Source organism: Dromiciops gliroides, chromosome 3 (genome assembly GCF_019393635.1).
Source record: "Dromiciops gliroides isolate mDroGli1 chromosome 3, mDroGli1.pri, whole genome shotgun sequence".
In the NCBI taxonomy this organism is placed as follows: Eukaryota; Metazoa; Chordata; class Mammalia; order Microbiotheria; family Microbiotheriidae; genus Dromiciops; species Dromiciops gliroides.
In genome coordinates, this window is record NC_057863.1 from 343,194,270 (window position 1) to 343,217,446 (window position 23,177).

At 38.6% G+C, this 23,177-nt stretch overlaps 1 protein-coding gene across 6 annotated transcripts in view; it reads left to right on the top strand.

Annotated features, from left to right (window-relative positions):
- The window catches only part of EPHB1 (EPH receptor B1), a 745,891-nt gene that overhangs the window by 656,044 nt on the left and 66,670 nt on the right, over positions 1 to 23,177 (top strand). For all 6 annotated transcript variants that reach the window (XM_043997284.1, XM_043997282.1, XM_043997279.1 and 3 more), the window contains 2 exons: positions 2,851 to 2,973; positions 17,907 to 18,154. In XM_043997284.1, the coding sequence (XP_043853219.1) occupies positions 2,851 to 2,973; positions 17,907 to 18,154 (371 nt within the window). The remainder of the gene's footprint in view (positions 1 to 2,850; positions 2,974 to 17,906; positions 18,155 to 23,177) is intronic.

The following is a 23,177-nucleotide window of genomic DNA, read 5'->3' on the forward strand; positions in this document are numbered from 1 at the left end:
CTATAAATGGCAGAGCAGCTGCTAGCTGCTATCAACAAAGGACATTTCCTTACCTGGGAAATTTCTTTGCCCTCCCCCCAAAAAAAAACCAACAACATTGATGCAGTCCCCATATGAATAGCCTCCTTGTGAAATAAAGTCCCCTTCTCCAATAGCCCCCGCCCCTCCTCCCAACACACACTACATAGCAAGCCCTTCCTTTTGAGCAAGTTGGCAAGGCTATTCTCTGTGAATTAAGTGCTTCCCTTTTCAAATTGCATTCTGGTATTTTGAAGCATTTGGTAAGTTGTGCTTTAGGGGCACTCGGAGGTACATTAGTGGCTTAAAGCAATTCACCAACCTTCAAAAGATGAGTGATTTCTCCCTAGGGACTAGATTACGGCCTGATCTGATTAGGGCCAAAGATTATAAACCTTATTAACTCAGAATTCTTCCCCACCCATCTTTAAATAGACTTTGTTTTGTAACCTTTCATTATACTTTATTCTGGGCAGTTTAGTTTTGTTGAAGGAATGCCTGTTTGAGAGCTTAGAATGTTTCACTTATAAGCATTGAGTCACAAATACTAAAATAGTCATTAAAAAAGTAACCAAGGAGCACCTAGCTAGTTGTTCTCTCTTCCCGCTCATTCACCTTGCCTAAATATTTCTTGTAGCAAGTAGTTCCTTAAACACTAGAGGAGTAGGAATTCAACCATTCTGGGTGCTTAAAGGGTTTGAACCTTTGGTTCATTTTGCACTGAGTAAGTCTCCAGGAAGAGATTAATTTGAGTCCCACAGACCCTTCCAGATGGGTTTCATCAACTCTCACCTGCTCCTTTGTCATAGTGTCCTACTGTTACATACCAAGATCGTTAATTCCTCTGCAATTTTCCAGTGTCCAGAGAAGATAAAAGAGTGTGGTCCATCAGCAGCCTTCATCTCTCCCTGTCCCTTTCTTGTCATTTCTTGAAAGGGAATGACACTCCTGGAGAAGGGAATGCTGACAGTAGAAACAATATCTAACTTTGTTCTCATGCCAATGATAAGTTCCCATTTCAATATCATTCAGAGATTTTTACAAACTAATTTTTGAATGATGTGAAAATACTGTCTATGGAAGGAAATGCTATCTAGAATGTCATCATTGATTTGTTGTTGTGGGGGTTTTGCAATTTTGTGTGACTGGTGTTTGAATAAATCAGATTTCAGTGAAATTTGAAATGTGTGAGTGGTCTGGCTAGTTCTCTGAAATTCTTTACTAATATACTTTCCTCCTTTGACTTGACCCAATTAGTTTCTTCCTCCCTCCCTTCCTTCCTCTCTCCCTCCTTTTCTTCCTTCATGCCTCCCTTCCTTTCAAGTATCTCCAGGGCACCATTCTATGTGCTAAGGGGAAAAAGGAACTTTTGTCTTTCATTCCAGAATTCCAACCCTCATCTTCCAGGACAGATGATTTAGCTTATATAAAAAATGTGACATGAATTAAGTAGGAATTATAAAACTACCAAAATAATTCTTCAATACAAATCCATTGCTATGTTATATATGAAGGCTAAAAAAGTCACCAAAGCATAGAGCTAGAAAGCAATCTGAAGAGACTTCAAATAAAAATCATTCTCTTCTGTTCTCATTTGCCATACACTGGGTTTAGTTCTATATTAGTCCTTTACTGACTCACTTTAACCTGACCTGACCTGGAGACTGCCACAACTAAACATTTTTTTAAAAAGCGCTATTTAAGGAATAGTTCTTTCCCCTTTAACCATACCCTCACCACCAAAAAAGTACACACTCTGTTTACACCTCTTCTAATGACATATTAGGCATGTTGAAAAATTACAGCTGTGAATGAAACCATTTATTTCTTGAGTTCCATTTACTTTTTTGTCCTCTTTCTTCCATTCTTTGAATGTATCTTTCCTGTAATGACAATTCTCTATTTTCTTCCTATGCACACCTATTTATCTTGCCACTATATCTATCGGTGACACAGTCTATATCCTTTTATGTATTTCTCTTTCACTATTTTATTCCTTTTTTATACTTTTGTGTATCTAAAGGCATGGGGCTTAGATTACCATTTTTCTTTCATTGTATCTCGTCGTACTTTTTTTTCTTTGTACAGTTTGTTCTATTTTTCTTTTAGTAATTTTCTAGACTTTCTAGTCACTTTCTTCTGTTCTTTTTCTGGCACTTCCATCTTGCTGCTTTTCTAAGAGCAATTTCTTTTCTTTTTTTTAATCTGTTCCCATCCCTCTTTCAGTCCTGGACCAGAAACCGTCAGTTATAGCCTTAACAGTGGCCTCCACTCAGGAAAGTTGTCAAGTTGATAAATATTGATATCTACCCTACCATTTTACCACCACTTTTCTGCTAATGCATTTGGCGTGGCATCAATCACCTTTCTGGCTTCTGTGAGCAACTCGATGTGGGGGACTGGTCCCAATCTGTCATTTATAAGTAATGTGCTCCACAGTTCAAGAAGAGCTTGAGAAGAGAAGAAAATATGGAGGAGAAGTAGAGGACAGAGAAGCAAGAGCAGTCAATTGATTAGTAAACATTTATTAAGCACCTACTATGTGCCAGGAAAGGTGATGAGTGCTGGGGATACAAATATAGTCCCTGCCCCCCAGGAACTTACAATCTAATTCAAGGAGCTTGCAGACAACCTAGAATGGCTGAGTAGGACTGGAGATAGGGAGGTCAGATTAGATGAGAGAAGAAATCAAAATGATTATTTGGAAGGTTGTATACAGAAAGGATCTATCAAAGAACAGACATGGTAGATAGCCTTAATATCTTCAGTCATGTATATAATACGAAGCATTTCCTCTTTGGGTTGTTAACCCTCCTTATCTCCTCTAACAAGGCTCCCCAGGAATGAAGATCTACATTGATCCCTTCACTTATGAGGATCCCAATGAAGCGGTCCGGGAGTTTGCCAAGGAGATTGATGTGTCTTTTGTGAAAATTGAAGAGGTCATTGGAGCAGGTATGGTTCTCTCTTCCTCTCTTTTTCCATCCTCTCTGTCTTATACCTCTTCTCAATTATTCCAAGTAATTGTCTTCACCACAAAATGAATAATCATCTGGAAAGTAACCCTGAATTGTGTTTATACACATGTGACGGAGAATTGAATGACTGTGATTCACTTGTGAATCTTTGAGACTGTCTGTGCTTAGACTGTCCTGCAGGTGATTCAATCACAGCCTAGAAAATAATTAAGGAATTCATTAAAACTCAGGTGAGGGTGGGGAAGAAATGGGTAGAGCAATGATTTACCTCCAGAGAAAATTTGAATTGTTAGGCCAGTGGACTCAGCACCTGGCCCATCCCATATGCTTCCTTACTGGCCTTAGCCCAAGATTTCACCCTTAAATTTTCTGCTGCCCTTTTCTTCACTAAATTGCGATTGTATTTGGGGAGAAATCCAAATGTGGAGCTCAGAACACTTCTGCCCTTACCTTTATTCCTTTACATATATTTGTTAAAAGTGTCAGCAGTAAAATGTCCCATGTCACTCTGGGGAATTGTGTCCCATCTTACTCACTGGAAGTATAGATAGCATAGAATGGCCTGAAATGTTCTCAGGATATCAGACTGAGCTCCCATGCTATCTTTTTTATTTAAGTCAGAGGTCTGACTAATGTTGGACATAGGCTCAACCTTTATTTCCACCACTTTTCTTCTGGCTGCTCCTATATCTGAATCCAGTGGTATCTCCTTTGTCCTCTATTCTTCATTTCATTTTCTTCCATGCCCCTTTTCATCTTCTCCTTTCATGCTGGCTCTATTCTGCTGAATTGTTTTCCAGCATCCTTGAAAATCTACCTACTTTTATGTCTTTTCCAGCTCTAAGATCTACAAGCATTGTCTTTTCATCATTATTAACATCGGAAAATACATAGATTTCCACATCTTTATGTAACATAAGCACAGGAAACCATTTAACCAAACTACTACATGGGCAGCAACTCTTTATGTTATCTTCCAGAAAAATGTTAGCAACATTACATCCATTGCCTCAGTTAATACACTATGAGATCAACCAGCTGCCAGGGAAATTGAAAGTCACATTTGAAAACCTTATTAGACCACCCATTTTCATGCTCTAAGACTCAGAGAAGCTTATGATTTCCTTCTTAACGAGTTAAGGCTTCACACTTCCATTGGTGTCATAGCTGGAGATGTTTTTGAAATCTCCCTATCATGAAATGCAGTTTTGGTCCCATAAGACCCCTTGGGATTTCTCAGAAGACTGGTCATACTCTGAGCCACATGAGTCTTTACATATCTCCCATTGACTTTCATTAAATATGTTACTGAACCAAGACTTTAACTTCTGTGCAGATAATTTTCTCTATCTCCTTAGACTCTGAAATATTTAAGGAGCAGGCTCTGGAAGGATGGTCTCCTGATAAATTGGATTATAGTGAGACACCTAGATTCCCCTTATAAATTTGAAAGACGATGTTGGAAGATAGTTCTCCGTTCAGTCCCTTATTTCCCCATATTATTAATTGTTGTTATGACCGCTCGGTAATGGCTTTAGTGATTTTAATGTTATTTATTTAATGTGCCCAGTGCAATGCATTGTCAACCTGCATTTCATCACAGAAAGCACACATTAGCTCCTCTGTCTTTGTCAGATGAAGAGTAAAGATCCCTCTCACTTTATGACCTCATCTGGGAGTTGCAATTTGGGGGCGAGCTCATGAAATGTTAGAGTCCCATAAAGCAACAATTGATGGAACTCCTCCAACTTTCACCTTCCGTTTCTATGCAGCATTTGTGGGAAAGACTAGCAATGCTTGTGTGCTCTGCCTGGGTGAGGTCTCAGCCCATAACAGGTGTGAGTCACATGGTTTTGGTGGCTGAGATCTTTAAAAGACCCCACGGTAGGGGGCAGCTAGGTAGCACAGTGTATAAAGCACCAGCCCTGGATTTGAGAGGATGTGAGTTCAAATCCACAGTCAGACACTTGACACTTACTAGCTGTGTGACCCTGGGCAAGTCACTTAACCCTCATTGCCCTGGAAAAACAAGACCCCATGGTACCCAGCAGAGCAGTCTTCTATAAATTTAGCATTCACTACCCCCTACTAGTAAATTAGTCACCCATCTAACTCAGAAACATCCCTGAGCCATTCAATCAGCACCATTTTCCATAGCTCCAAGGAGGTAAAGGAGGTAAAAAACCTAACTGGAAAACTGCTTTTCCTGGTTTTCTTTTCATGATTTTCTTCACTGTTTTCCCTGCTCAATCAGAGCTTTGCTTCTCTTCTGTCAACTCCATGGTAAAAGAGCTTCCAGTGAAGTTGGTGCAGAAAGATAACAATTGAATAGATTGAGGAAAAATTATAGTGAGTGCTGAGGATCCATTTTAGTCACCATGTATATTGAATTTAGGAGCAAAATCGGGATGCAGGAAGCTACCAAATCTTCTGGTACCTAATGGAGATCATTAAAGAGATTAAAGTCAAACCCTAATAAGGTCAAAGAAAGGTGATGGGGTTAGAGTGGATAGAAGGCCCACTTGGAGTCAAGAACACCTGTGTTCTTATTGTTCTATGAAAGGCAAGTCTCCAAGCTTCTCATTGGCCCCAGTTCACTCTCTGCAACTAGCTAGTACACAGGGGCTGTCTATAGGCATCAGAACAGGCAACTTTCAAACCAGAAATCCTCTACATTTATGAAATCATAAGTCAAGAGAGAGAAAGAAGAAAAGCAGAGGAAGGAGAGGAAGAAGAGGAAGAAGAAGAAGAAGAGGAAGAAGAAGAAGAAGAAGAAGAAGGAGGAGGAGGAGGAGGAGGAGGAGGAGGAGGAGGAGGAGGAGAAATAGGGAGGAAGGGGAGGAGGAGAAAATGAAGAAAGGGAGGAGGAGGGGAAGGAGAGAGAGAAAGGGAAAGAGAGAAGGCAGGCTGATTTTATATTAACTTTTTATTTTTCATTTTAATTTTTATAAAAGTTAAAAGAGGAAACAAGCAAAAACACAAATCCTTGTAACATAGAGAATAAATACCACAGAGGACACAGGGTTAAGCAAACAAAAAGAGAATTTAGCATATGATGAATGATTATTTAAAAGAGAATAGTGATGATCTAATCCCATTTCCAGAAAAGAATAGAAGAGGAAATGGATTAAATGTATAGCAGGAAAGATTAAGATTAGATATTAGGAAGAATTTCCTTTATTTATCAGGCCAGTCTTCCTTGATTACCCATAGAAGGTTCAAGATAAGTAGCAAGTAAAGTCCCTGAAAACTAGATCCTACCTGAAGAAGACTGAAGTCACAATTAAGTAATTCTACCATTTACTTACCTGTGTAACCTTGGGCAATAGGGGCATCTCTCTAGTGCCCCTATTTTCTCATTTACAATATGGGGATATTGGATTATGTAACCTCTACGGTCCCTTCCAACTCTAAATTTATGATCTTCTGATAAATTATAATGTATGACAATATATGATTAAGTGCAAGAAAAAAAGCATGCAAGAATCTCAGAATTTTAGAGTTGGAAGTTCAGTCATTTTTCATTCATGCTGATTCTTTGTGACTCCATTTGGAGTTTTCTTGGCAGTTTACCTTTTCCATCTTCAGCTCATTTTCCAGATCAGGAAACTGAGGCAAACAGGGTTAAGTGACTTGCCCAGGATCACACAGCCAGTAAGTGTCTGAGGCCAAATTTAGCCTCAGGAAGATGAGTCTTCCTGACTCCAGCCCTGGCACTGTATCCCCTGTGCCACCTAGCTGCCCTGGAAGAAAACTAAGGAATCACCTAGTCCAACATAGTCCATGTGAAGAAATTAAGGCCCTAAAATATCCAATGATGTGTCTAAAGTCACTTGGTCAGTAGAGTTCCCTGGTCTGTTGTCTATGGTCTTGTCACAGGAAATTTCTTAGTGAGATTCATGGGATCTGGAGCTAGAAGAATGCTTGTCCAAACCTATGGTTTTATAGGTGAAGAATCTGAGGACCAGAAAAGTTGTGTACCTTGCCTAATGTCACACAGAACTAGAGAGGCAAAGCTCTACTTCAAACCTAGGTCTTCTGACTTCCAGTCCAGGGCTGTTTCTGCTCTACCAGATTCTGCAGAAGAGTCTCAACCCACCCCTTTGTGTTGGGGAATGACATCTGCCATGATCTGCTGTAGCTGTCAACTCTCAGACCTCTCAGCCCTTTGTCTGCTTCCTGATGACTCTTGGGGTTTTATAGTTATGGAATCCATATAAGGAAAATCAGCACAAGAGCCCAAGAAAGCTGAGACCCTAGTTGAGGTTTAGCAGTGGGAATCTCCAGTAGGTTCATTGTTCTGAATATTTCATGTAAAACCAATCCAGGGGAAAACAATTTATTCTGGGATCAGAGAACTTGGGTTCAAATCCTGCCTGTGTCACTTACTCCTGTGTGACCTTGGGCAAGTTACTTAAATTCTCTGGGACTGTTTCATTATCTGTAAAATTAAAATTAGGGAGTTGCACTGGATGGGCTGTGAGGTTACATGAGGATCCTATGAGCCAACGATGACATGTCATTCAAAAAACAGTAATAGAGAGAATGAATGGTGGAGGCAATCCAAGGGACTCAAAGTATTGTGTGTGACAAAAGAAGAAGAGAATAAGAGAATCTTAGATGAGAGGGAAAGCAACATCAAGGCAGCTAAGCCCTGAGTCAAGGTTAGGGATTGAGTCAATTGTAGTTAGTGTAGTTCTTCAGCACCCTCCCCCCCACTCTCCCCCTGCCCCACCAAATAATTCAGGATTTGAAATTAGGAAGCCTTCATTTGAACCTAAGCTTTGTTGGTTATTACTTGTGTGACTGTCCTTGGATAATTCATTTAACCTCCTGTCCTCAGAATTTTTGCAAACTTTGAAGCACTATATGAATGTTAGCTATTATTATTGTCTACAAGATGAGAGGGGTGTATTAGATGATCTCGAGTGTCCCTTTTGGCTCTAAATCCTGTGATCATGAGAACAGAAAAAAAGCTTCTCCTTAAAATATTCCCATTCTTTTGATAATATTGCTTTCAGGCTCAAAATGTCCCCACTGTACCAGCTTGATTGAGCATCTGAAGGAAGAGAAACACAGTGCCACATTCCTTCAATCTAACTGCAGTGATTCTTGATGGCAGATACACGGGTATATTCACTCTTAAAAAAAAAGATACAAGGACTTCTTGATTTGTTTCATTGCTACCTGGATTTCATTTCTGTTCCAATACGATGTAGTAAAATAATTTGTGTAACCATACCCCAGGAAACCAGCCCACTCAAAACTACAAGCAAGAGCTGAGAGGCCTGAAAGGGACTAAGAATTAACAGTATTGTCTATACTCAACTTGGCACATCATGCAAATGCATGAACTTAGGATAATGCAGAGCTCTGGCTATAGCTATCATCAGTACCCAAGATGGAGAGTACAATGGTGAGGATGCTGAATTTGTGCCAGAGAAATTGCGCTTGAATTACAGCTCAGCCATTTATTCCCTGAAGGATCTTGCACAAATTGCATAACTTCTCTAAGTCTCAGTTTCCTCATCTGCAAAATGAGAGAGTTGGCCTAGATAGCTTCTAAAATCCCTTCCAACTGTGAACCTATAACCTTATGGTAGAAAGGTGTAAATACAAGGATTGGTTAGGATTTCTTTGGCATCAGCAACAAAGCAACAAGGGCTAGGTAGAGTATTATGAGGAATTAGAACGGCTTTAGATGGAGATTGGGGCACAAGAAATACAGAAAAGTTTTCTTTTCTTTTCCTTTCTTTCTCTTTTTTTGTGGGAAATAAGGGTGAAGTGACTTGCCCAGAGTCACACAGGTAGTATGTGTCAAGCGTCTAAGGCAGGAATTGAACTCATGTCCTCCTGAATCCAGGGCCAGTGATTTATCCATTGTGCCACCTAGATGTCCCCTAGAAAAGGTTTCTTAAAGGGTATAGCCCCTGAATTTGTCCTTGAAGGAAAGGAGGAATTCCAAATGTAGAGCTGGGTGAGGAGTCCATTCTAAGTATGGGGGATAGTATGAGATTATGTAGGTAGGAGAGGAGTCGAATGGAGAAAGGGAAGAGAAGGCAACAAAATTTATTAAATACTATGTGCCAGACCTTGGGATAAACACTTTACAAATATTATTTCATTTAATCTCCACCACTGGCCTGCATATTAGGTTCTATTATTATCCCCATTTTACCACTGAGGAAACTGAAGCAGACAGAGGTTACAGGACTTGCCTGGGGTCACAGAGCTAGTAGCCAGTTTTTGAGGTTACAGTTGAACTCAGATCTACCTTGGTCCAGGCCCAGCATACTAACTACATAATGTACCAACTATTTGCTGGAGCATAAAATGGTTCAGTTTGTCCTTAAAGGGAAGAGTTGTTGAAGAACAGTATTATGAGGTAACATTAGAAAAGTATGTTAGAGCCAGAAAATGGAGAGGACTGAATATCTAGATAAGGGGTGTGTGTGTGTGTGTGTGTGTGTGTGTGTGTGTGTGTGTGTGTGTGTGTGTGTGTGAGAGAGAGAGAGTCTGTGTGTGTACACACACACACACACACACACACACACATATATATATATATATATATATATATATATCCTTTTTCAGTAGGCAATAGGGAGTCATTGATAGTTTGGAGGCAAAAGAGTGAGGAGGTATGTTAGAAATATTTTGCTAATTGCACAGTGTGAAAGGCAGCTTGAATGTTGGATAGAATGAAGGCTAAAAGACTAGTTAAGAGTTCAGGTGTGAAGGGAGGAGGCTCTGAACTAGCTTGGTGATGGTGAAAGTCAAAAGACCAATAAAGATATAGATAATACTGAAGAGGTAGAGGTTTTGGCAATTGATTTGTTGTGGAGGATAAGGTAGACAGATAAAGTAAAAATAACTGAGAATTGAAGTTCTGAGCCTCTGTGAATGATGGGAGGATAATTGTGCCTTCAATAGAAATGAAAGGTTAGAGAGAAGAGGAAGGTTATGAGAAAGATGACCATGAGCTTATTTCTGCACATATTGAATATGAGGCATTGATGCAAATGCTGAGTAGGCAATTGGAAATGGTGACCTTAAGGCCTACTGATTTTGGAGGCATCTGTGAAGAGATGACAACTGAAACCATGGGAATAGATAAAAATGCCCAAAAGAAAGAGGAGAGAGAGATGAAACACGAAGGCTAAATATAGAAATCTGAAGGACACACATGTATAAGGGATTGGAAAATAAGGAAGGATTCAATAAAGACAGAGAAGATACAGTTACATAAGAGGTGAACCATGAATTTATGGTACGCTGAAAATCAACAGAAGAGAGGGGATATCAAGGACAAGAACAATGTTAATTAGTGTCTATAAAGAATCCAAGGAAAGTAAAAACTAAAGAAAAAAATCTATTTCATTGGGTATTAAGCCAGGTCAATAGAATGGGGCAGCAGGGGTGGATGCCACATTGGAAAAGAAGTGGTTGGGGGGAGCAGCTAGGTGGCGCAGTGGATAAAGCACTGGTCCTGGATTCAGGAGGACCTGAGTTCAAGTCCAGCCTCAGGTACTTGACACTTACTAGCTGTATGACCCTGGGCAAGTCACTTAACCCTCATTGCCCAGGGCAGGGGTGGGGGAAGATTAAGAATAGGGAAGTTATGACAACTAAGGTACACTACTCTTGAGCAGTGAGGGGAACAAAAGAGAGGACCATAATTTGAGGGAGTAGCAGGATCAAGGAAAGTACTCATAATTGTCAGAGAAGGTACAAGGACCAAAAATAACCCTCTGAACCTTCTGAAAAAGCATAACTAGGTATAGTGAAGGATATTAAGTATATAACCATATAAAATGAATTCATTTATAGTCCATGCAAATTTCCTAATAGATAATATTAGAATAGTGTGTTATATTTTAACATTTTAAGTTATTAATCAATGTTACTTCTGATCGCTTCTGCTCTTTTGTGGGTATTGGAGGACAGACCAGATTCTTGAATGAAGAATTACTCCTTAATTAGTTTCTTCTCTTTCCTAATATATGGTGGCTCCATATCCTAGAACCCTCCTTTTTGCTTTTTCTTGCTTTTAATCATTTTTTAGTCCTGTCTGACTCTTTGTGACCCCATTTGTTTGTGGTTTTTTGGCAAAGATACTGGAGTGGTTTGACATTTATTTCTCCAGCTCACTTTTTACATTTGAGAAAACTGAGGCAAAGAGGGTTAAGTGACTTGTCCAGGATCACATAGCTAATAAGTGTCTGAAATCAGATTTGAGTCTCCTTGCCTCCAGGCTTGGTACTCTTTTCTGCTGTGCCACTTAGGTGCCCCATAACTTTCCTTAGTTAATTAATTAATCCCTCACCTGCTCCTATATGTTGCTATAAGGACAATTCAGGGACAAGCTCTCTATTTTTTTTTCTGGTTAATTATATATACTTGGAAGGAATAGGTCAGGAAAAAGGCATCATGGTGTAGTGAACTATGAACCTGAATATAAGGTCAAAAAGACCTAGGCTCAAGTCTCATCTTTGACATTTTTGGCTGTGGGACACCAGACAAGTCACTTAACTTCTTGATGTCCTGGCCAACTCTCTAAGATTCTAGATTATCAGAGTTTCCCCACTGAAAGTTACATATACTACTGTTTTACATAATTGCATATATTTGTATATGTATATATATATACATATATATATACATATATATATATATTACCTATATTTGATTGCTTACTACCTCAGGGAGATGGGAAGGGGAGGGAAGGAAGGATAGAATTTGGAATTCAAAACTTTAAATAAAAATGTTTATTTTAAAAAAGAAAGTTCCCTAAACTATGAAGTCAGAAGTACTTAACTCCATCTATGGTAAGGGGTGTGGAGACAGTGTCAAAGAAGAAGTTTAATCCAACATCACATTGACAAGTATCAATAAATCAACCTTTATTTGACAACACCAAACATCTAGATGAAAGATGGAAGAACCATCCAATCAACCAAATGTTTCTCATCATCTGGATTTTGCTATCTCATCAATGATAACCTAGTTCTATGTGGAGAGGCAATAAAATGTCACATAAAAAGTGTTGGATGGGAATCCAGGAAACCTGAATTAAAATACTACCCCAGAAACTTACTGTGTGACCATGAACAAGTCACATAACTTCTCTGAGCCTCAACTTCCTTATCTAAGAAATGGGGTCATAGTTATATGAACTACCTCAGAAGTCTTTTGTAAAGTACTGAGCTCACCTTAAAGTGCCCCAAATACCCTACAAATGTGAATTGTTGTTATTGGATGTGCTAGGACCACAGTGCCTACTTCAATTTCCATTGAAAATCCATGTTTACTTTTTAAAATGTTTAATTTCTATATAACTCGATTCCTACATGACTAGAAACTATGAAACTATGCAAGCAAGAAGAAAATTGAGGGAAGGTAGTTTGTGAGTGGAAACTGTTACTAGAAGAACTATCATTGAATGTGGAATCAGTTTGCATCTAGTCAGCAGTTACAGTGGGAAATACTGCTGGGAGAGTCTTCCTCTCCTCTCCTCCCCTCCCCTCTTCTCACTCTCTAGTAAGTACTTAATAAATAGTAAATGCTTAATAAATGCTTGCTGATAGATGAGGAGGAATGAGGTTCAATTTGCTTTCTTTTTTTTTCTTTTCTCTCGGGGGACATGAAACAACCGATTTCTGCTCTAACCTTTGCCAATAACTCTCTGTTTGACATTAGCCCCTGGGCCTCACTTTCCAGTGGCATTGCGGATAAAATGCTTGGCTAGAGTCAAGAAGACAAAAATTAAAATCTGACCTCAGATACTTACTATGTAACCCTAAGCAAGTCATTTAAATGCTGCCTGCCTCAGTTTCCCCAGTTATAAAATGGGGATGATAATTAAGCACCTATCTCCCAGAGTTGGTAAAAGGATAAAGTAAAATAATATTTTTAAAGTGCTTTGCAAGTTTTAAAGCATTATTTAAATGTTTTGTTGTTGTTGTCATTTCAATTGTATCCAACTCTTTGTGACTCCCATTTGGGGTTTTCTTGGCAAAGATACTATAGTAGTTTGCTATTTCCTTCTCTAGTACACTTTATACATGAGAAAACTGAAGCAAACAAGGTGAAGTGACTTACCCAGGATCACACAGCTAGTGTCTGGTGCCAGATTTAAACTCAGGTCTTCCTAATTTAAGTCCTTGTACTCTATCTACTGTGCCACCTAGCTGCTCATTTAAATGTTAGTTATTATTATTAATTTGTTGAATGGGAATAATAATATAGACCCATCATTCCTTTTGAGATTATAATGAAGCCAGAATGAGATAATGCATGGGAATTTTTAAAGACTTTAAAATCACTACACAAATTCAAGTTATATGTGTTTATGTGCATGTGTTTAACATATGTGAAGTATGTAATAAATATCTTTTGAATTTAGTTGAATTGAAAATTGTGTAAAAGTACATGGAGATAGATCATGGCTATCTAAACAATATCTAACAGTGAGACAGTTCCTAAAAGGAGAATGTAAATATTTCTGTAGATAGTGAGCTCCCAGTCACTACACTTCTGCATGACTCCTTTTTGGGAATGGTGGAAAGGAGGCTCCTTTTCAGGTGAGAATTGGGCTAGATCATTTCTTCAGTACCTCGCAACTCTGATATTGTATGATTCTAATGAATTAAAAAGGTGCTTCGGGAAGAGCTGAAACCTATAGGGAGTAATTCCATCAGCTGGGTGGGTATGAAAGATATCACTTAAAGGAATCATTTATTGATCTGAAAATCCCATAAATTGTTTTAGATACCAAATATTTGTGAAATTTGAAAGGTGTGTTCCAGTCATTAAATGTCTTTTAAGACAGAATTCAGAATAAGAGATTTTTGTTTTCTAATCAGTGAAGTATGGAAAGAAAAACCAGGGTTAGATTAATGTGACTGAGAATAATTAATTATTATGATCGAGATTAATTTGAGATGGAAATTAAGATGTGGTTGAACTAAATTTAACAAGAAAGGCAACAATTTGTAACTAGAAGTTTCTTTTAAAATTTCATTCTCTAAGTATTATCTTAAAAAATAGAATTTTGCTACTCTCTACCTATCTATCTATCTATCTGTCTGTCTGTCTGTCTGTCTATCTATCTATCATCTATTTTATTGGAGTTTTCAAGCTTGGCATCTGGAACTTGGAAAGCATGAACCTGTTAATTCAGATCATGAGAAGGAAGGTACTTCCTGTCACTTGGTTGAGATGTACCCTAATTGCAGGGAAACAACTTAAGGAGTAGGGAACTAAACCTCTTTAATGCTGATCTTGCTAAGTCTAAGTTATAAAGGGAGACAAATGCCCCAACTGTGTGTTAGATTCTAAGTTTATTGGAGGCAGAGATTCTGATGTTCTGTTTAATCACAGTTAAGGACCATGCATTGAGTCATTTCCTTGGTCACCTATGTTATATGCTCTGAGACTGAAAAGAGGCAAGTCATTGAAGGCTGGAATGAATATTTTTACAGACTCTTTCCCTGATCAGCAGGCTATTTGCCAGTCATGATGTGTTTGCAAACTACTCCCATATAACAACTTCATTGGCCATTTAAGGAAGCTAACATTTAATGAAAGTTTCAGTGGGCATGGCTATATTACCATCATTGATGACAATTGGGCTGAAAAGTCCACATTGGACAGGTGTGCCTCACATAAAGAAATCCCAGTACATGATAATTCCAACTAACAAGATATAAATTAAATGGTGATTATACAGGATGTCCCAAAAGACTTAGTACATTTTTAAGCTATTAAACCTGACAACTTTTGGGATACCTTGTATTTGAATTGCAAAAGAATACTTCCCCTTAGATTCCAGTATGCCCCATAGCAGGAATTGTAGGTGTGTACCACCATGGCCGGTTTTTGTCTGGGTCAGTGTGAAGTTAGGGGCAGCTAGGTGACATGGTGAATAGAGTGCTAGCATAGGAATCAGAAAGACCTGAATTTACATCTGCTATCAGACACCTACTATGACCCTGGGCAAGTCTCTAAAACCCTATTTGCCTCAGTTTTCTCATCTATAAAATGGGAGTATTGTGAAGATCAAATCTGATTATACTTGTAAAGCACTAAGCACAATGCCTGGCACATAAGAGGTTCTATATAAATGTTAGCTATTATTGTTGTTACTTCTATTGGGTGGATAGGTAACTGTCTTGGGAGCTAGATGGAGGTCCTCTCTGTCCCAGGGTTATTCATTTTCAGTTCTGAAAGCATCCCAAGAGGAGAAGGACAGCCAGGAAAAGAAGCAGCTTGGGTCCATGCCTGATGAAGGTCAGTGGAAGGAATTAGGGATAATTTAGCCTGAAGAAGAAAAGACTCAGGAGGAACAAGGCAGCTCTTTTCAATAATTTGAAGGTCTGTCATATGGAAGAGGGATTCGAATTTCAGAAAACAGAAGCAGGGGCAATTGGCTGAAGGAACAATGAGGCAAATATATGCTGATGTCATGGAAATTTCCTAATAATTAGAAATCTTCATATATGGAGTATTCTACCTCCAAGGTGATGGCTCCCTTTTACCAACTCTGTTGTGGTAGGGATTCATTTTTGACTTCGAGTTGGACTAGATGGTCTCTGTGGTCCAGTTCTAAAATGCTGTGGTTCTCTCATTCTTCTGGGGCTGAGAACTTTGCAGCTGGGAGTCTGCCAGAGACCAAGATGATGGCAAAGAAGGAGAGGAGGAGGAGGAGGAGGAGGGAGGAGGAAAAACAGGAGGAAAAGGAGGAGGAATAAGAAGAGAAAAAAGAAGAGGAAGAACAACAAGAGCAAGCAAGAAAAGCTAATACTTCAAACTACAGAATCAATTTGAAAAGATCCAAATAGATTGTAATGATGGATAATAAAAAATAAAATGAAAATCAATAAGAATAAATTAAAATCCTGAACTTGGCTTTTTAAAAATAATGTCAATGTACATAGCAAAGCAAGCTTAAAAAGCATTTTATATGATTAAAAAACCCCTTTGAGTTTTGTTTGACTGAGAGCTCAATATGAACCAATGAGGTAACTGGGCTGCAAAAAAAATTTGTAAATGTTTATGAGGTCTTAGCCAGTAGCCAATAGAATTTAAGATCTTGGAGAGAAAGAATTGTTTGATATTTTAAAAATCCTATTTCAGGCACCTAGCACATCCTTCTTTTTGTCATATGAGAAATGGTCAAAGAAATTGGGGGTGTTAAGTTGAGAGAAGAAATAGCTTGGGCTTGAAACAACAGCTATCTTCACATATTTGAAGAGCCATATGAGGAAAAGAGGACCCAGACTTTTTCTGCACAATTCAAAGAAACCAAACAAGAATAGTTATACAAAATTTACTTGGGGGGGATAATATTTTGATATTTTTTTTTTGCAGGGCAATGAGGGTTAAGTGACTTGCCCAGGGTCACAACAGCTAGTAAGTGTCAGGTGGCTAAGGCTGGATTTGAACTCAGGTCCTCCTGAATCCAGGGCCAGTACTTTATCCACTGAACCCTAATATTTTGATTTAATATAAAAAAGAACTTTTTAATAATTAGAGCTATCTGAAAATAGAATTGTGAGTTCTCAATCACTGGAATTATTTAAGTATACACTGGATAACTATCTGTCAAAAATGTTGCAGAAGAGATAAATGCAGTAGGTGAAATATCAGTGTAAAGGGTGTCTAAGGTGGCTTTTATTTGTTTCAAGGGGAATTTTAAAAAACTTCTGTAGCTCTAAGAATCTATGTGCAACTGGAACTGATTTGGTACTTTTCTAACCAATACTTTCAATCACTGCTTAATTGAATTATTATCTTATCCAACCATGAGTATCAGTAACTCACCTTGAATTTGTTGTAGAGTTAAAACCTGCTCAGGGCATGTTGATGGCCTAAATATCTGCCCAGTTTTATATATAAAAAGTCCTTGCAGTCCATTTCCTAACCTATGCTTTTCCCTCTCGTGAGAGACCTGTTAACTTCCAATTTAATAATAGAGAGGTGGTTTCTTCCCAGAATTATGAATGTTATATAACTGCTAAGAGTTAGGAGAGAGAGGGAAAAAAGCAATAGAACATGTTGCTGTGGTTGCCAGTATAGTACTCTGTTACTGTCTTTTTCTCATCAGAGTAAGATTTTTCTCCACCAGACTATCCCTCTGAAAAGTTGCACTTCAACTTTTGAAGCTAGAGCTGTTATTAATTTTATATTGAATGGCCATTTAACTACCATCACATATAGGATCAGGCACAGGACTACTTTCTGCATTACAAAGTAGCCAAACAATATACAACATTTTAAAACACATTTAACCAAAAGCAAGCAAACAAACAAAAAACCAACAAAAACCCCACATTTAAACAGAGCATAGCAGCATCTTTACCTTCTCTCCTTTCATACAACACTATAGCAGCATCTTTAAGCAGAGACAAAATGTTTTTTTCTGGAACTGACTTCACTGCAACTGTGTTGAAGCCCTTTCAATATAATGCTTGAACACTGCTCAGTGTCATTTATTCAGTGGACTACAACACCTGAAAATTACAGCCATAAGCCTAAACAGTCCTGGTTCAATTTCTGCTAAGAATGAACCATGGTACCAATCAAAAGGAAAAGTGATCGTTATATTTCCATTATTCAATTGGAATGCAAATCAAAAAGCAAATGGGATGAAATAAAGTTAATATTTTGAAATTGCATTTTGGTAACAGGAACTTTAAATAATAGCAGAGGTAAGAAATTTATTTTGCTTTTTCTCCTGTATGTTTAATAGGAATCGATGAAAGGTTTGTGTTTTTAAGGAGTATTTCAATCTTTGTCACCTTAATCTAAATTCTACTCAGAATGTTATCTTCCTTGGTACGTTACCTTTGCTTGTCCCCCAAAAGACTGAAAAGGAATAGGATGATAACTAAATTTTTGCCTTTATAGGAGAATTCGGAGAAGTGTACAAAGGACGTCTGAAGTTGCCAGGAAAGAGGGAGATCTATGTGGCCATTAAGACACTGAAGGCGGGATACTCAGAGAAGCAGCGTCGAGACTTCTTGAGCGAGGCCAGCATCATGGGGCAATTTGACCATCCCAATATCATCCGGCTAGAAGGGGTGGTGACCAAGAGCCGTCCTGTCATGATCATCACAGAATTTATGGAAAATGGAGCATTGGACTCCTTCCTCAGGGTAAGAATAAGCCTAGTGGCCATCCTGGGCAAAAATAGAGGTGACTGGGGTAAAACACGAAAACCCATGTGGAAAATGAATATGCTCTAGGCAGCCTTGTTAAAAGAATAAGAATAATGAGGAGGAGAAAGAAAAAGAGAAGAGAAAGGATAGTTCTGTATAAATGCTTGTTATCCTAGCATTTATATAATGCTTTAAGTTTTGCAGAATGTTTCACAAATATTATTTCTTTTGATCCTCGTAAGATAGGCACTAATATTATCCTCATGGTACAGATGTGGAAACTGAGGCAGAGAGATGCTAAAGTGGTTTGCACCGGGTCATATAGCTAGTCACAAAGAGACACACAGTGTCTGAAGCAGTAATTGAAATCAGGCCCAGCACTCTATCTCCTGCACCACCTAACTGCACAGGTGTCTATATATCACCTAAGGGAAAAGTACAGTGGGTAGTGAAAAAGATCCAGTGACAGGATAGCAAGATTAAGACAAAATACAATTAACAAAATTAGAAGGAAAGTATTAGAGAAAAACAGAACATCTAAAGAAAGAAAGCCCTCTTTAAGATGATGCAGATTTGATTGAGGGATTAAAGAATCCATTTTCCAAATGTTCTCCACAGCAAATGTAGGAAATTCCATCAAGACTTCTAAATTGTGTCCACTGACTTTATCTATACTCAACACTATTTGCAGATTTGTGCTCTGGCAGCTTGGAAAGCTACCATGAGAAGTTCACCCATCGCCTAGGGCAATTCCAAGATGGCAGGTTGGTAGTATCAGAGTAGGTGGTCATTAGTGGCATAAATCTATGCTGCTGCATAATGTGTGTGGGGTGTGTGTGTGTGTGTGTGTGTGTGTGTGTGTGTGTGTGTGTGTACAGCTATTCCTTCATCTAGATAGCACAGTGGATAAAGAGCTCAACTCCTTAATAGCTGGGTGACCATGAGCAAGTCACTTAAGAACTATGAAGCTCTCTCCTTATGTGTAAAATGGGGACAGGCCAAGTGCAATGGCATACACCTGTCATTTGTCCCACTGGGGAAGGCTTGAGGCTGATGGATCACTTGAGCTCTGGAGTCTGAGCTGCAGGAAGGCTAAGTCCAAACTAATAATGGTGCCAGTTTGGTAAGCTCCCTGCAGTAGGGGGCTAGAAGACTGCTGAAGGTAGAAGAAACTGATTGGTCTATGACAGAAACAGAGGAGATAAGGGGGGAAAAGAAAAAAAAAAGCTCCTGTGCTGATCAGCAGTGGAATTGGACCATGAAGAACCTCTGCTTGGTGGAATAAAATGACCTAGTGTCAAAAAAAAATGCCAAGCATGATTTCTTTATTTGGAATATTGCCTCCCTTTCTAAAGTGGTATGTCAAGTTCAATCATAAGGAGGTAGTCTCCAAAAAATGTGAATAAAAGCAGTATCTATCTCAGAGGCCTTGGGAGAGAACCAAATGAGATAACACAGTTGTTTGCAAACTTTCAAATGCTATGTACATTTAGCTATAATGATTACTATTGTTGTTAACATAATGCTATATGTCCATAAAATACTTTACACACAATCTCATTTGAATTTTATAACAATCATCTGAGGACGGTAGGACAAATATTACTAATCACCTTTATAGAGGAGGAAACCAAAGCTCAAAGAGGTTTCTCAGGTCCTCTCTGCCTCTAGGAAATTCTATTTCCATCAAGACTCAGTTAAAGTGTTATCTGTGTCTCATCTTCCCTAATTCCCCAAACTACTAGTAACCTCCCTCCCTAATTACATTGTATCCATTGTTTACATGATTAGAAATGTGCTCATTGTCTCCCTCAATCAACTATGTGTGTGTGTGTATGTATGTATGTATGCCCGCCCCAAAGTCAAAGATTGCTTAATTTCTATCATTGAATCCCCAGCAGCTACCTCAGTGTTGTATGCAACTGGTTCCTAAGACAAGACATGCTTGTTAATTGACTTACTACTTAAAAAGCATGGCTACTAGTCAAGGTCTTCTTATTCTAAATCTAGCATTCCTTTTTCTATATCAAAAAAAAAAAAGACTTACTGCCAGTATATGGTTCCAGCATCTGGGGAATGCTAAGAATTCAGTAAGTCTAAATCAGAAAACCCTGCAAATGGCTAAGAATGGCTCTATGTGGATGACTGTGTCCCAAAAGCAAAGATGTGTGCTTGAAACAGTTCCAACTAGTTCCAATTGTTAAATTTTCAACATCAGCATTCCTACCCTGGAAATCAGCAAATACCAAAAATCAAAACTCGATTGATTGTTTTGTGAATTGTCTAGACTTAAGAAAGTGCTAATGATGCAAATTAAACTTAAAAGTTAATTTCAAAGTAAACTTAAAGTGGGTGCATTTTCCCCCTGGAGAGCTGGTTGTTTAATATTTATCAACACATCCCTGCCTCAAAGTCAATCATGACCTACTTTGTAGAATCAGATCAGTGCTATGGAGTGATGATAATTAACCTGGAGAACACTGTGGTTGTGAATCAGCTTGAAATAGGAAACTTAATTGCAGGATCAGAATTTGGCCAAAGAAAACAACAACAAAACCACACACAAACCAAAGTTGTTTTTACATTTTGCTCCACAGGCAGCATATTGTCTACTGAGGCAATGATGGATAAAGAGAAAGAAAAATCAATCTAGGAGATTGGCCAGTCCTCTGCAGGGTCAAAAGAGCATTAACCCTACTTGGCATCTTAAACCCCATGGAGTAACCATGGTGTCTGACAGCCTATAATTTGATAGATGGTTCTTGTACAAAAGATTCCATCTCCCACCTCCATGCGTTTTAATAAGGATGTCCATGTTTGCAATGGATTCCATTTTCTCCTCCACCCTGTAGAATCCCTTGCTCTTCAAAGCACAGCTTAGACCCCACCTCCTTTCCTGACACACCCAACTTGGGCTATTATCACTCACCCTCTTCAAATTACTTCATATACTTGTATTTACTTGTATTCAGGTTATCATCTCCCTGATAGAAGGTGAGCTCCTTGAAGACAGGGACTGTTTCTTTCTTTCTTTCTTTTTTTTCCTAGTACCTAGCATGGTGCCTTGCACATGGTAGGCACTTATTAACTTTTTTGTTGGTGGCGAGTTGAGTTAAATTGAATCATAGCTGGCACACCTAAACAAAATTAGGAATAATGAAATCGTGAATTGGAGCCAGGCCATCTACTGACACTGAACCAATCCCCATTGCTATGCAAGTCCACTGGGCTAGCCATGTGTAGAGAATGGACGACAGCACAATTCCCAAGTAGCCTCTCTGTGGATAGCTGAAGGTTGGGAGAAGGGAACATTCTAAGGACATCCTTTCACTTTCAACTGTGACGCTGCTGTTGCCTGCTGAGAAACATGAGCAGCATACATGAGCCTGCCTCACAGTCATGAGGAATGGGAGTGATCTTTGGGAGCAAACACTTCAGGATGATCACAAGATCCCTCCCCCAGCAGTCACAAATAACAAAACAAAAACAAACCAAAACCCCACCAACACCAACCACTCTAGATACAAATCAAAGTCTAATCTACCACCAGGGATATTGTGGTCCACCTCCTTTGCCTTTTCAGCTACCTCTGCATTTGTTCTCAGACATTTCCTACATATGCGAAACAGGTCTTTCTGCACATTGCTTAGTAACCTGGACTTGAGTAAATGCCATTCATTTCTACTCTGGTACATAATGAAGGCATTATATAAAAACATATCTAAGGAACTACCCATTTTGCTTCTTTCATGAATAGAAGGCAATTTGGGAAGACAAAGCATTCTGGGAAACTGTTTTATGACCCCTTCCCTAATCAATTCCTTTTGGTTGGGATTTTATTGTGCTTTTCTAGAAAACATGAATGTGGATTGAAGACTACCATGTAGGTCCCCTACAAAGAACATGCCCCCAGAGAACCATTCTCTAAGACCAGGGGGGAAAAGCAACAACAACAACAGCAGCAGCAAAACAACTTTAGGCTCTGGGACAGGGAGACAATTTTTACTTTTTTTCCCCCAATGTAAAAATGAGGCCCAATTTACAATAGTGGAAGACCCAAGAGCAATTGAAAGCAGAGAAAAACAGAGGAAAAAGACCTGCAAGAAAAAGGAGAGAGAGAAAGAGAGACAGAGACAGAGAGACAGAGAGACAGAGACAGAGAGAAAGAGAGAGGAATAAGCTAAACAAATTAAGAAAGAAGTGGCATATCTCTCACTTTTTTCTTTTGAAAGCATGAAGGCAAGTAATCTATAAAGGCAATTTCAGCCTTCATACCAAACCCTGGAGTATACCAACATTAATTGATATATTTAGGGCTTGATAAAATTGAAAAGTAGGTCATCAGTTCAGTTCTGTGGGGCCCGTCTTTTGAGGAGAAGGATAAATTTGGTATCACATTTCAGAGTAATATTGAAAAAGAGTTAATACTTCAATTACATATCTTTTTTTTTTAGCTTTTGACTTTCTTTTAAATTTATTTCCACTGAGGGTCAGCAGTGGCTTTAGGTCCAACTCAACTTTCTGGGATCGCTATATACCCAATTATCCACTCAGCATATCAGAAATAATCCTAGTCTTTTTTTTTAAAGCCACTCACATTTATTCTTACATTCTAGAGAGATTACAAAAACAAAACTATTTGACTGTACATTAAATTGGTTCATTTTGTTTTCCTAAAATATCCAGGCTTGAATCATGCAGACAATAAATGCATATTTAAACATTTATTTTCTGGAACTCAATTTATGATTTGTAATCTGGTATCCCTCCCATAATCATAGGAGCAATTTCCAAGCATTCAAGGATGTCTTGAACATTGTCCCAAAGAAGATTAGCAGATACCTGGGTGTTTTGAAAGGCAACATCTCTGTCTCTGTGCCAATTGATATCTCATATTAAAAGCAAAGTAGAATTGAATAGATACCTATGAGTTATCTAGTCAAGATAAAATGGAGATATCCCCACTGTAAGCCAAGGTATCTCATTTCCATGTGGGAAAAAAAAAAAACAAATATTAGAT